Below are 12,740 nucleotides of genomic sequence, written 5' to 3'. Positions count from 1 at the left end.
ATCATTACCGTCATTGAATTAAACTAAGACATGTGAAAAGAAATAGGTAGTCACGTGTTTCATACACGATTTTTAACAACTACTTTACTTACTAGTCTAACGGAGCTGAGGGAGCAAGACGGATCACCTGATGGTAAGCAATCGTACTGTGAGCTGCGGACTACCTAGCGGGTTTACCGGGGCTCCGGCTCGACAAGCAGGAGAAGGAACGGGGTGGTTTTTAGTCAGTAAGAGTCTGACACTCACTCTCGCTTTGCCCTGGCGAGAGAAGTCATTGGATGATTTTTCCCCCTAAAAAAAAATTGCAATCGTGCTGTGCATTGCCGGCCTTCTGAGATTTAGGAATTTAAGAGTTGTTGGGAAATGGCCGGGGACCTCATTCACACAACAAATTACACCGACGTTGTTTCACGTCGGATTTTTGGGAGGCCGTGATATCACTTCGGACGAGCCGACCCATTCGTACCGAAGCATGATATGCCCATGATTAGATAAAAGAAAAAACTAAAATGTCATTCAAATTTATTTATAATATTTCATAAATAAAAATATAGATTTACACGATTATTAGTCTTTATCCTTATCCTATTTACAGTTTCTATGAAAAAAGATTAGAAATAATCTTGATATTACAATTTAAGTTCCAGGATACTTGACTCCTATCAGGAACTCGGACAGTTCATCATTCAGCTTGATACTATGCTCGAGTTGTGATTCTGTTTCTGCAACTGGAAAAATAAGAAATAGTAAATATAATAATTTGAGAAATTAACGTTGTCATCACTCGGTTTCTGTACAGCACACTTAGTACGAGTTTGCCTTACGCTGAACAAATAAAGAAAGGGGCGCGTTCGGTGCTCTATTGGCCGGTGCGAAAAAAACATACAATCAGAGCGCGGAACGCGCTGTCGTTTCGTTTTCGTTCAACGTATAGCGAACTCGTACTAAGGGTACAGTGTCCCACAATAACTAGTAATCCTTTTCATACTTCAGACATCATATACAATGGTAATAAAATATTAAATAACAGGCGAGAAAAAGAAGCCATGTTCATAAGCTAAAAAATTTTTTTTTTGCCAGGTCTATATACATATATTTATTTTATTTCTTTTATTTAAAAAAATAGTTGCACCACACTAGGAATTTCTCCTGTATCGTGGGTGCGTTTACAAACATACAATTCCACATACATATGACACCCAGACCCGAAACAATAATTTGTGGATCACACAAAGAGTTGCTCCGTGCGGGAATCGAACCCGCCACCCGGTACGCAGCAGCCGGTTGTCCAGCCACCGCACCAACTGTGCAGTCAATATATTAATTTTGTTTTAAAACTGAATACAAACCTAAAGGCGTAAGAGTATTAGTGATTTCCTCTTTCACATCCAAGTTCTGATTGGTAGCAATATCATTGACATCAGCAAAGAAGACTTCTGGCACGGCAGCGACACTGGCCATCTCTTCTGCACCAACACAAATCTCCACCAACTCCTTAAATTCTTTGTCTTTTCTCTTCTTCTGTGGCAGTTTTCTTTTAAGAGCTTTCTGCTTGGTTTTAGCTAAATCTTCTGTGTAATTATTCTTAATATTTAGTACTCTTGTTACTTCATCTCTGATTTTAGATTTTTCTTCTTCTGTCAAGTCTATTCCGCTGTCATAGTTCTTGACATATTTAGTTATGGGAACATCATCGTCACTACTACTGCAATCTATGTCGGTTTTTGTGTCGATATTTATGCTTTCTTTTTTGATCAATTTTCGCCATTTCTTTATTAGATTATCTGCTACGGCCTGGAAATTGTAATACAGTAATATTAGAATTGAATGATGATGAATAATTTTTTATGGTAATCTTGAACACTAGTAATGCTAGTGTTCAAGTGTTTTAGTGTATTAAAAATGTATTTTTCTGTCACATAAAATTACAAAGGGTTTTTTTTTTAATTTTGCCTTAATATAGGATTTTCTCCTGTGTCGTAGGTGGGTTTACAATTTCACATAAATATGACACCCAGACCCGAAACAACAATTTGTGGATCACACAAAGAGTTGTTTCGTGCGGGATTCGAACCCGCTACACGTTACGTGTCAGCCGGTTGCCCTGTCACACGCGCCAACCGTGCAGTCAAATAGCAATTCTATATTATATTTATTTTAGTACTAAAAAGAAATATCTCTTCTATTGTCTTCAGAACAGCATTTATATAAAATGACATACACATTCTTTTTACTTACAAAATTAACAGGCTTAGGTATCCTCAGCAAGTAATGCTGATCATGTGCTTCCAGCATCTCGCACTTGGAGCAGAGATCATAGTCGGGACAGGTGATGCACTTGTATCGGAAACCAAGGATGGATTTGTTGCAGCTGTTGCATACTATGTTGTGATGTGCTGTCTGAGATTCTGACTCGTTTGTTCCTGTAATTTATAATAAATGGAGTTATTTCTTTTGTTTAAAATATCCTTTAAAAAAAGTAATTTTTGTATTATATTTGATAAAAAGAAAATAAATAATTACAGTCTCTAATTGTAATGGATCAGTGTTCAAGTATCATTCATAGCTTATTGAATATTGTAAGTTTTTTTTTAACCTGTTGTAAATCAGAATGCCGCCTGAGTGATATCACGGCCTCATACAAAACTGACGTGACACCACGCTTGCGTTGTGTTGTTGTGTGTGTGAGTTTACCAGAGGCCCAAATATCCCCTTTCCCGGTATCACGGTTTTTTTAAATTCCCCAACCCCCGACCAAGGGTGGCACTTGTAACACTTCTGGTGTTTCGGGTATCCATAGGCGGCGGTAATTGCTTACCGTCAGATTGCTTACCGTCAGGTTGCTTACCATCCAGCTTGTTTACCGGGTTCTACCATAAAAGAAAAATGGTAAAAAAGTTTTTTTTACAAACCATCATTTGTATAATTGGACAGGCATAAAGTAGGTACAGCATCAGCACATAGATGTTTGTTCTTGATATTTGAAGGCGAGAAATGGCGGGAACACACCCGGTGTGTCAGCTTCTTATGGTCTCTTTCTAGTAAATCTGTGCGGCCTATAGCTTCTAGCCATTGTAGTAGCCTGGAAAATATTAAATGTATAAATTAGTCAACACCAACAGCCTATAAGTGGCCAGAGCTGACCAAAGTCTCTTCTCGCACAGAGAAGGTTCGAGCATTAATCAATTCATTAATAAATCATTGGTGATTTCAAACTTATAATAAATTAGTAAAAGCTATGAGTTAATGTTCTCATTACTACTATGTTATGTTAATAGAATTTATTTATTAATTATACTAATAATAAGTACGTAAAGAACCTTTTTATGTTTGATGGTTTAAATGTGTGTAGTTACCAAGAATAAGAGAGAGTACCAAAAAAATCTAAAGTAATCAAGGCTGGGGAAGAGATTCCAATGACTAAATTTGACCCATACAAACAAACAGATTAAGCTAAATCATTCAATATAATGCAAGAATTCTTCTTATCAAACATCTAGTCTGTTTATCCATATTTTTATATGAATTTGAATGCTATTAGTATAATTACTGATGTTTGGGATAAATAACATAACATTAAGGCACGTTACATTATTTACAGTCAGGTTTAAGATCTTTAGCTAAGTTTATTTTGGAAGTTAATTTATAGAAGCTCTATGAGTAGATTTTTTTTTTTAGCTTAATTTATTCTGTGTAAAAGCTCTATGAGTAGATTTTATCTGTAATCAATTTCTGTTGATGAATTTTCATTTATACACTTGATGTATGACACGTAAAAGGGAAAGTTCTGTATGAATTTACTTCTATTACATTTTATCGTTGTTATAAAGGCAGGAATTTGTAAATAAAAGAGTAAAAACATACCGGTTCCTCTCCTTTGGTAAACCGTAGTAATACAAATGTTTACTGGTTTTGCTATTTCTCCCGCATCCGTATACACAACAATAGTTAACCATATTTACTAGCAATGAATTCTAATTAGCCTTTAGCCAAAGTTTTTCGTGAATAAAATGATAAATGGACAAGTTTGTTTATTTTTATGAAACACAAATAATATGCCAAGCAAACTAATGTCAGTGTCAATCTTTCAAGCCACATATTATTTATTCTACACGACGTAAGATGTCGTTAATAACGCTTATTCAGCGCCATCTAATATCGAGTAGAAGTAATTTAGGGCACTGTTTTAAATAAAAAATGTTCTTGATAAAACAGTTTTGCAGAATTATGAATATAAGTATAAATTATAGTACAAGAAACTTGTTTGTTGCAGTGGCTGATGTGCATGACCTGCCTCAAGAAGGTCATGGCACTGATGGCACGCGACGACCACAATACATGTCATGCCACGCTGCTTTGATCATCATCTGTATATTTTAATTTTTTCGTAACTTTCAAGCCATAACATTTAATAATGTAATTATGATTTTTTGTAACGTAAGTATCTAATTAGGTAATTAAACAACATAAGATATAATACACATTGGCATCAATCTTCAAATTCAAAGAATTGCAAGGTAGCATACCTACCATTACACAAGCGTTACACATAGGTACTCTAGGTATCCTAGGTCCTTTTTGATCCCTACGCGCATGACAAGGTTCCTAGAAATCAATAAAGTTCTATATATACCTATCTATAATCTGAATGACAGGTACATTGTAACATGGACCAATAAACTACAGGGATAGGTTTTATAAATAAACAACTAAAGAACACGAATACAGAATCAAGTTGCACGGTTCTCTTACATTATTCTTTATTTGATTTGTCTGGACTTTAAAAGAGACTATGACCTCTGAAACTTACCTTAAAGGGGACTTGTAATACATACTTACGAGATAGATACTTCAACTTTTTATCAATTATTGTTAACCGTGGGCATGCCTTTTTTTTGAGGGGTGAAAATCATCCAATGACTTTTCCCGCCTTGGGCGAGGCGAGAGGGAGTGTCCGACTCTTACTGACTAAAAACCACCCCGTTCCTACTCCTGCTTTTCGAGCCGGAGCCCCGGTAAGGCCCACTAGGTAGTCCGCAGCAGTCCGGTCGGCATGCGGTGGTGGAAAGTTACGTGGCATGCCTGGTAGCTCTGTGAGATCCTACGTAATCATTATAATAATAATTAGTAATGGTATTATCATTAATTAAATACTTAAAGATTTTTTTTTGCCCTACTTTAGGATTTTCTCCTGTATCGTTCGTAGGTGCGTTTATAAACATACAACTTCAAATACCTACACTTGACACCCAGAGCCGACATAGGTAACAATTTGTGGATCACACAAAGAGATGGTCCGTGCGGGAATCGAACCCGCGACATGTTGCACTGCAGCCAGTTGCCTAGCTACCGCGCCAACTGTGCAGTCAAAATCAAAAGATGTATAGCATTTAGGGTTTGAAATAAAATATCAATTTAAACCAGCATTTTTTTTTAATAAAATGTTTATTCAAACTCTTTATACGTTTTTTAACGTAAAATTTAACAACTTATGTTTGTAAACATATAAAATTAAGTAAATTAAACCTATAAAGTCTACATTCCTTTAATTAGTACATAAAGGTTGTAATAATTATATACAGACAAGATGTACAATTAGAAACAGGAATGATAAAAAAAAAATGTCTATAAAACAAACATTAAAAATTGCCGTATCCACAGCCAGACATTTCTTCTTATATCGGCGAGAGTTCCTGTATCGATCGCTACTGTCGGTACCTCCATGTCACATTAAATGTCTCGCCAACTCGAGCCTTTCATACAATTTATGGTACTAACAAAAATGACCACGTCGGATGCGCTGTGCTTACTGCAGGCCCTTCTCTTCTGAAGCTGCGTAGTGCTTAGCGGGTTTACCGGGGCTCCGGCTCGAAAAGCAGGAGTAGGAACGGGGTGGTTTTTAGTCAGTAAGAGTTTGACACTGCCTCTCGCCTCGCAAGGCTCATCTCTTCTCTTTATTCTTCTTGCGAGTGTCATAGGTGCCAGGGTATGGACCGATTACCAGAACTCTCTGATAAACCTGAATGTTTAACACTGCTAGCGTCGAACTGTCTGCTTTATGGGACAAGCCCGCCACAAATTTCTATAGCCAGGGTCTACGGTAGATATAACCATGAAAACACCGGATCACTGAAGGCGCCTCCCAGAGATATGAATGACTGTCTCGAATCCCGCAACGAAATACCTAAATCAGAAGATATTATTAGAAGAGAAGAAAATGATCAGTTTTCAATTTCAGAACCTTCATTTGTTATGGACACAGCAGTGTAGTATCTAGGGTTCCCAACTATACTGTTAAAAACAGTATTATACTGTTTTTCACTAAATTATACTTTTTACTGTTGAACAATAATAAAGTATACAAAATACTGTTTTCAAAATGCTTAACACTACACAGTGTTAAATGTTAGACGCTCACACATATTTTTTTAAAAAAATAAAATACTGTTAATTTTTCTAAAATACTGTTTACTTTCCTTCTCAGACCTAAATATACTTTATTTCTTGTAAAAAAAGTTGGCAACCCTAGTAGTATCCCGGGTTGTTGACAATATTTATTAAGCATACTGTTACTAGTAGGGGTAAAATCGCCAGCGACACAGATATTTCGAAAGCGTCTCAGAAGTTATACTTGCCATTATCACATAATATGAACCAGTCAAGTTATTTTTAATGTTATCACAATCACCTTCCTCTGCCTATCAGAACTTTATCTGAACGTTCCTCCGGCCAGTAATATTTGTAATTAATTACAAAAAATGCACACATCCTTTTGAACTTTTTATTTAATAAATACATCAACACTGAATTAAGTAGATCAATACATACATACATAACCTTACGCCAGTCACCCACGGGTGTAGGCAGAGATATTTTTTTTAAAGGGGGAATATTATCCAATGACTTCTCCCGCCTTGGGTGAGGCGAGAGGGAGTATCAGACTTCCACCACACCGTTCCTACTCTTGCTTTTCACGCCGGAGCTCTGGTAAGTACCCGCTAGGTAGTCCGCAGCTCCGGATCAAGGCAGAGAGAGACAATGAAACACCAATTGCTACAATTCTTACACACAATTAAGTAGATCAATGACATATGTATAAATAAATAATAACTTCTGTATTGTGGTCGTATTGATATCGGAATCTGTGGTTTATCGTGGCGCCTGTATTTTGTGAGCTGCGGTTCTTGAAACTTGATAATATTGTCTCAATATCTTAACCAAACTACTACTGGGAGTGGAGAAAATTAGAAATACATAATGTTCTTTTTGGGATTTAAATTAAACTAAATATCGGACTAGTGTGGTATGATTATGGAGTAGTAGTAAATTTAATCACGCTATGACAATATGAATAATTAATAGAAAAGAGTATTTAGGTAGTCACGAATTCGTAGGTTTACACGTAAACTAAAAGAAGCAACGACGTAAAGCCTAACATGTTTGCCCCGAAGGGGTAGTCAGAGGTGCACTTTACAACACATAATGCCGCTATACAATGTACAGCCATCGTTCAGGATTTATGTCAAGTCATAAGTCTCATGTAATAGGGAGTGAGCCTATTACGGAAATAGGCTATTACGGCAATACGCCTTACTCCCCCTATTCCCAAACGGGATATTTTCGAAAAACTGAAAAAAAACCTAGTAATACTTTGTCCGCCAGTCGGACATGCAACCTCTGGACCAACGAGGCACTTAAAGTAGCTGCTAATATTAATATAGGATAAGTTTTAATAAATAACGAAATCAATCTTATATCTTTGTCTACTCGTACTTAGTACTTGTATCGATTGAGACACACCAAGATGTATGTTGGTCCAGGGTTTGATCGCCAGGACAAACAAAGTATAAGGTTTTACGACAACGAAACTCAATTTATACGAAGTCTAGACAGTTGGACACGTGCCCAATATATACCACCCTATTGTTCGTAGATAGTAAATTACCCAAATGACAAAAACTATTTACTTTTTTAGAGAACTAGCAAATCCGGCGAACTCCGTTTCGCCACAAATAATTTTCCGTTTTTTTTTTTAATTTTCTTTGCTAATCGCATTGTTTATGAAACGAAATTTTAAATTACAATTAACAATCGCATTGTTTAAAAGACGAAATTGTAAACATCAACACAACAAACATTGTTGCACAATCGCTTTTATCTCGTCATTCCTCTCAATGAACGGGCAATTGTTATCAAAACATGCATACACGGTACCAATACAAAAAAACAAACGCATCATTCAATTCCCTAACAACACACAACCTTGGGACGCAACAGTACACCATGCATAATATAATAGCAAGTCAGTAACCTCTGTCTCCCAAGGTTTTAAGTCCACAATGTAATTGAACATGTCTGGTTCCCACACATACAAACCACCCCTCAGGCCCTCTCACACACACACAGCTTCACAATGTAACTCGAGCTATCCTGACCACAGATGTCCTACCAATCGCTCAGTATATAAACTCGGTAGCCGGCAAAACATTCAAGTTATCCCCAGTCTCACTTGGTGAAAACAGGTTTAATAAATAATAAACAACAATGTCTTTGCTACCTTTCGTGCTTGGAAACACTCCTCATCGTCTGGCTGACCAAGAGTTTGGTTTAGGCCTCACTCCTGATGACCTGCTAACGGCTGTGGTGGCTCCAATGATGGCTAGAGAATACTACAGGCCCTGGAGACACATGTCTGCTGGAAGAGACATTGGATCCACCATCGTGTCCAATAAAGACAAGTTCCAAATCAACCTGGATGTGCAGCATTTTGCTCCTGAAGAGATCAGCGTGAAGACAGCTGATGGCTACGTGATTATTGAGGGTAAACATGAAGAGAAGAAGGATGAACATGGCTACATCTCCCGTCAATTTACTCGTCGCTATAACTTGCCTGAGAATTGTGACCCTGCTACTGTTGAATCCAAGCTTTCTTCTGATGGTGTGCTGACAGTCATCGCTCCTAAAGTGCCTCCTACTTCGAAGAATGAAAGGTCTGTTCCTATTGCTCAGACTGGACCTGTTAGGAAGGAGATCAAGGATGCTACGACGCAGCCAGCAGCCCAGGCTGATGCCAATGGAACAGCTAAGTGATTGTCAAATGACAATACGCAACAACCCTATTGTTCCGACTGATTGTCCGGTCTCCGCTTCGCAAACCTATTTCGATTGGTTATAAATGTGATATTTAAACATCTTAAAGTCGACATTTTGATTATAAAAATGTATGTATATGTGTAGTGTTTCTATACAGAGTTTTTAATTAGTGTTAGTGTTTTGATAAAATAAATCTTCCTATGCTGTATTTGGATTTGTTTAATTTCTCTCTCAAAAACATTTTTAATGAATAAAAGTGTATGTGAGGTAAGGACGCGTATATGTGCGTGAGGTTATGTAATTCATTACGGTATTAATCAACAACTCATATTAATCAAATCTACTGAAAGATTTGATAAATCGTATCTATAGGCCTTACATAATATATTTTCAGTTTAATACAAGGTGGGGCCATTGATAAAAGTCTAATTACAAGGTTTTCTGTAGCTATATCAACAGGTTTGGAAGAAGTAATAATATGTGGAGTTAATAGACTTAAAGGCGGGTCCAGACATGTATCATTTGCCCGATCCGATCACCGTATCCGATCACCGTATCCGTATCTGCGTTTGTATCAAGCCCCGTATCAAGTTTTGGACGCCTCCGATTTGCTCCGTATCCGTATCTTCACAATAGTCATGATCGCGTATCAAATTGCTTAGTTCAGTTTCTGCTCTCGATCAAACATGTCGTCGCAGTTGGTTGAAGTGTACGAGAATTTAGCAATTTCATGTGCCTGTTTTATTGTCATTCACAATATTCTAACTTCAAAACCAAAACAGAGACGATGGTGGCAAACGGAATTATTTAGAAACAGATACAGACTTGAGACCTAACGTCCAGACTGACCCACGTCCGTATCTGTATCACCTTTGATGATCGGACAAAAACCGACATGACATGGGACGGGCCGTATCATAACAGCGTATCGAGATCGCGTATCATGATACGCGTATCATTCCCCGTCCACATATGCGATCATGATACGCGTCGACGATACGGATACGGTGATCGGATCGGGCAAATGATACATGTCTGGACCCGCCTTAATACTAATTATTCAGTCTGTATATTCAGTACAATATTCCAAAATAATTGTGGTCTTTTAAAGATTTCGACACAGTTCGATCTTATTAAATTTGTAAAGTCGAAGTGTATTAAACAGTTTAAAACAAATTGAGGTAACTAGATGTGCTATAATTATATACTGTGTTGGGAGTTCAAAATACATAGGTAGTGCAGTACATAAATAACTTTACGCTTGTATTAACGTAATAAATAAAGGGTCAGATATGAGTCTATAATATAATGTCAATAGTTTAAAGTGAAATAGTTTTAATAACTAGTTAAACTTTTACAAAGTTAAGCCTGAAAAATATCTAAGTACGTAAATTGATATTTTTATATCCAACCTAGCATTTACTCAGATTTCAAACGCATAAAAAAATAAAAACGAAAACTCACATTATCACAAATAATTTATTAAAGTAAAAAACACACGTCTATCAGTCTTAAAAACAAAATGTCATGATGTTACTTGACTAGCACTTAAGATGTAGAGAAACCCCGAAGACACTTAGGCCTTGGAGCAGGATTGCTGGTCAGCTTGGCAGGACCCTTGCACATCCTCCTTGGCTTCACTAGACTCCTTCGCCTCCCTCCGCACAGGTCCCGTCTGAGTGATAGGAACCACTCGTTCACCCTTCACTGGTTCCACTTTACGAGGAGCAGAAACCGTCAGGATACCATCACTGGACAGTTCAGAAATCACCTCCTCAGACTTCGTACCTTCAGGCAAGGCATATCTCCTCACAAACTGGCGAGACACGTAGCCATGCTCGTCTTCTTTCTCCTCGTGTTTAGCTTCAACCACCACGTAACCGTCAGCAGTCTTCACTGATATTTCGTCAGGAGAAAAGTGTTGCACGTCTAAGTTTACTTGGAACCTGTCTTTGTCGGTCTTGATGGTGGAGCCGAGGTCCTTGGTCAGCTGAGTCAGTTGTCTCCAAGGTCTGAAGTAGTCGTGCATACTCCATGGTGACAGCATCGATGTTAGGAAGTCGTCTGGTGTGAGCGCCAGGCCGAAAGCTTGGTCGAACAGCCTGTTGCTCCGCCGTGGTTGAGATTGAGGGCATTTTTCTTCAGCTGAAGCGAAGTATCTTGCTCCGCCGAAAAGCAAGATCGCGATACTTAGGAAATATGTGAAGGACTTCATTTTTACGAGTGTGCAGTTCGTAAAAATCTCTGAGCGCTTCTGCGATGCGTTTAATGCGAATGCTTGATTTAAATTCACTGACAGCCGGCGAGTTACCTGCGTTTATATACGTGCCCTGACATCTAGCGGCGAGTAGAGCATTCTGGAATTCACTAATTTGTTCCTTGACGTGCCTGTACTGAAAACTACCACGTTTGTTGCTATGTTTACAATATGAAGGATTTTATCTACACAACATTGACATACTGCACTCTGATTGGTCCAAATACACACCTGCTTGCATTTTATTGGGTGCCGTGTTAAGATTGGATTTATCTATCAAAACATTGCACAATTATTACAGATAAAAGGTTCCGATTACACTATCAGTTTGGAATGGTACAATTATTGTTAAGTACATTTTTATCACAACTCTTATCATATTTACATAATACTTGTAAAAAAGTAAACAGCTTTTAGAACTTTCTACAATGTATTTCGAAAATGGAGTGACATCTAGCGGGCAGTAGATGCAGTTTTGACGCAAGGGAAACATCCCGAACGTCCCATATTATGTCGGGAAAAGTCATTGCACTGTTGTATGATTCCTGGCTTGCACACATGCATCCAGTACTTTCCAGTAATTTCCACAGTACCAATATATTGTATCTATAGTTATATATCACATACATAGGGAGAGCCTCTGTTGTATTCGTGGGGTGGGAATTTTAGTTTCCCCCTTCGTTTTAGGTATTGGTTACAATCTACTAGTTTATTCTTGTATCTTGTTAGATTACCAGTACCTAGTAATTTGCGTTTTTGATTACTACCCTTATTTTACTGAAGTTTGATATTGTAGGTAGGCCAAGTACCTACATTATGAGATAATTAAAGATGATTATAAATTCATTGAATTGATTTATGATGGTAGGTACATTATAATACCAATTATTATTCATTCATTATTATGATTTGTTCGAACGTTTCTTATGTCATCATCATCTTCATCATCAACAGCCTATACGTGGTCACGGCAGATCAAAGGCCTCTTCTCGTACGGAGAAGGTTGGGACATTAATCACCACGCTTACTCAATGCGGGTTTGTTACCCAACCTACTTAAGTAGGTACTTATTGTTTACTTAGGTACCTCTTCTTTTCTGTTATAAGACTAAATCCGCCAAGGCAAGTTAAAAGTTAGGTATTTGTAAACGCGGAATAAACTATTTATTCCGTACTACCCTATGGTAGTAGACAGTGTATGAAAAGAAAAATTAAATTAGTCGAGTTAAATTTACGAGAAAATGTAGTACCTAAATCGTGACACCATACACACGATATTTCGAATCAATGTATCGATCAAATCCTCCGCTTACGTTGGTCACCGGTAACCACCACGGCGTTCAATGTGTTAAAAAAAATATACCTACCAGACTGACATAAAAAATGGACAC

General features: G+C 37.5%; 3 protein-coding genes across 3 annotated transcripts; 1 reads left to right on the top strand and 2 right to left on the bottom strand.

Moving 5' to 3' along the window:
- Positions 1 to 510: 510 nt before the first annotated feature.
- LOC118280686 (uncharacterized) lies at positions 511 to 4,078 on the bottom strand. The gene is made up of 5 exons (XM_050699574.1): positions 3,865 to 4,078; positions 2,913 to 3,082; positions 2,239 to 2,423; positions 1,350 to 1,794; positions 511 to 728 (listed from the first exon to the last, which is right to left on the bottom strand). Exons 1-5 carry the CDS (start codon positions 3,954 to 3,956, stop codon positions 637 to 639), a joined length of 984 nt encoding a protein of 327 aa, XP_050555531.1. The 5' UTR covers positions 3,957 to 4,078; the 3' UTR covers positions 511 to 636.
- A 4,383-nt stretch (positions 4,079 to 8,461) lies between these two features.
- On the top strand, positions 8,462 to 9,301 carry LOC118280750 (protein lethal(2)essential for life-like). The gene has a single exon (XM_035601109.2). The coding sequence runs from the start codon at positions 8,545 to 8,547 to the stop codon at positions 9,088 to 9,090; it is 546 nt and encodes a 181-aa protein (XP_035457002.2). The 5' UTR covers positions 8,462 to 8,544; the 3' UTR covers positions 9,091 to 9,301.
- A 1,252-nt stretch (positions 9,302 to 10,553) lies between these two features.
- Positions 10,554 to 11,613, bottom strand: LOC118280747 (protein lethal(2)essential for life). The gene has a single exon (XM_035601104.2). The coding sequence runs from the start codon at positions 11,306 to 11,308 to the stop codon at positions 10,670 to 10,672; it is 639 nt and encodes a 212-aa protein (XP_035456997.2). The 5' UTR covers positions 11,309 to 11,613; the 3' UTR covers positions 10,554 to 10,669.
- Positions 11,614 to 12,740: the final 1,127 nt, after the last annotated feature.

The sequence above is a fragment of the Spodoptera frugiperda genome, chromosome 16, assembly GCF_023101765.2.
Source record: "Spodoptera frugiperda isolate SF20-4 chromosome 16, AGI-APGP_CSIRO_Sfru_2.0, whole genome shotgun sequence".
In the NCBI taxonomy this organism is placed as follows: Eukaryota; Metazoa; Arthropoda; class Insecta; order Lepidoptera; family Noctuidae; genus Spodoptera; species Spodoptera frugiperda.
Note: the sequence above shows the minus strand (reverse complement) of the source record. Positions and strands in the feature narration are given on the sequence as shown.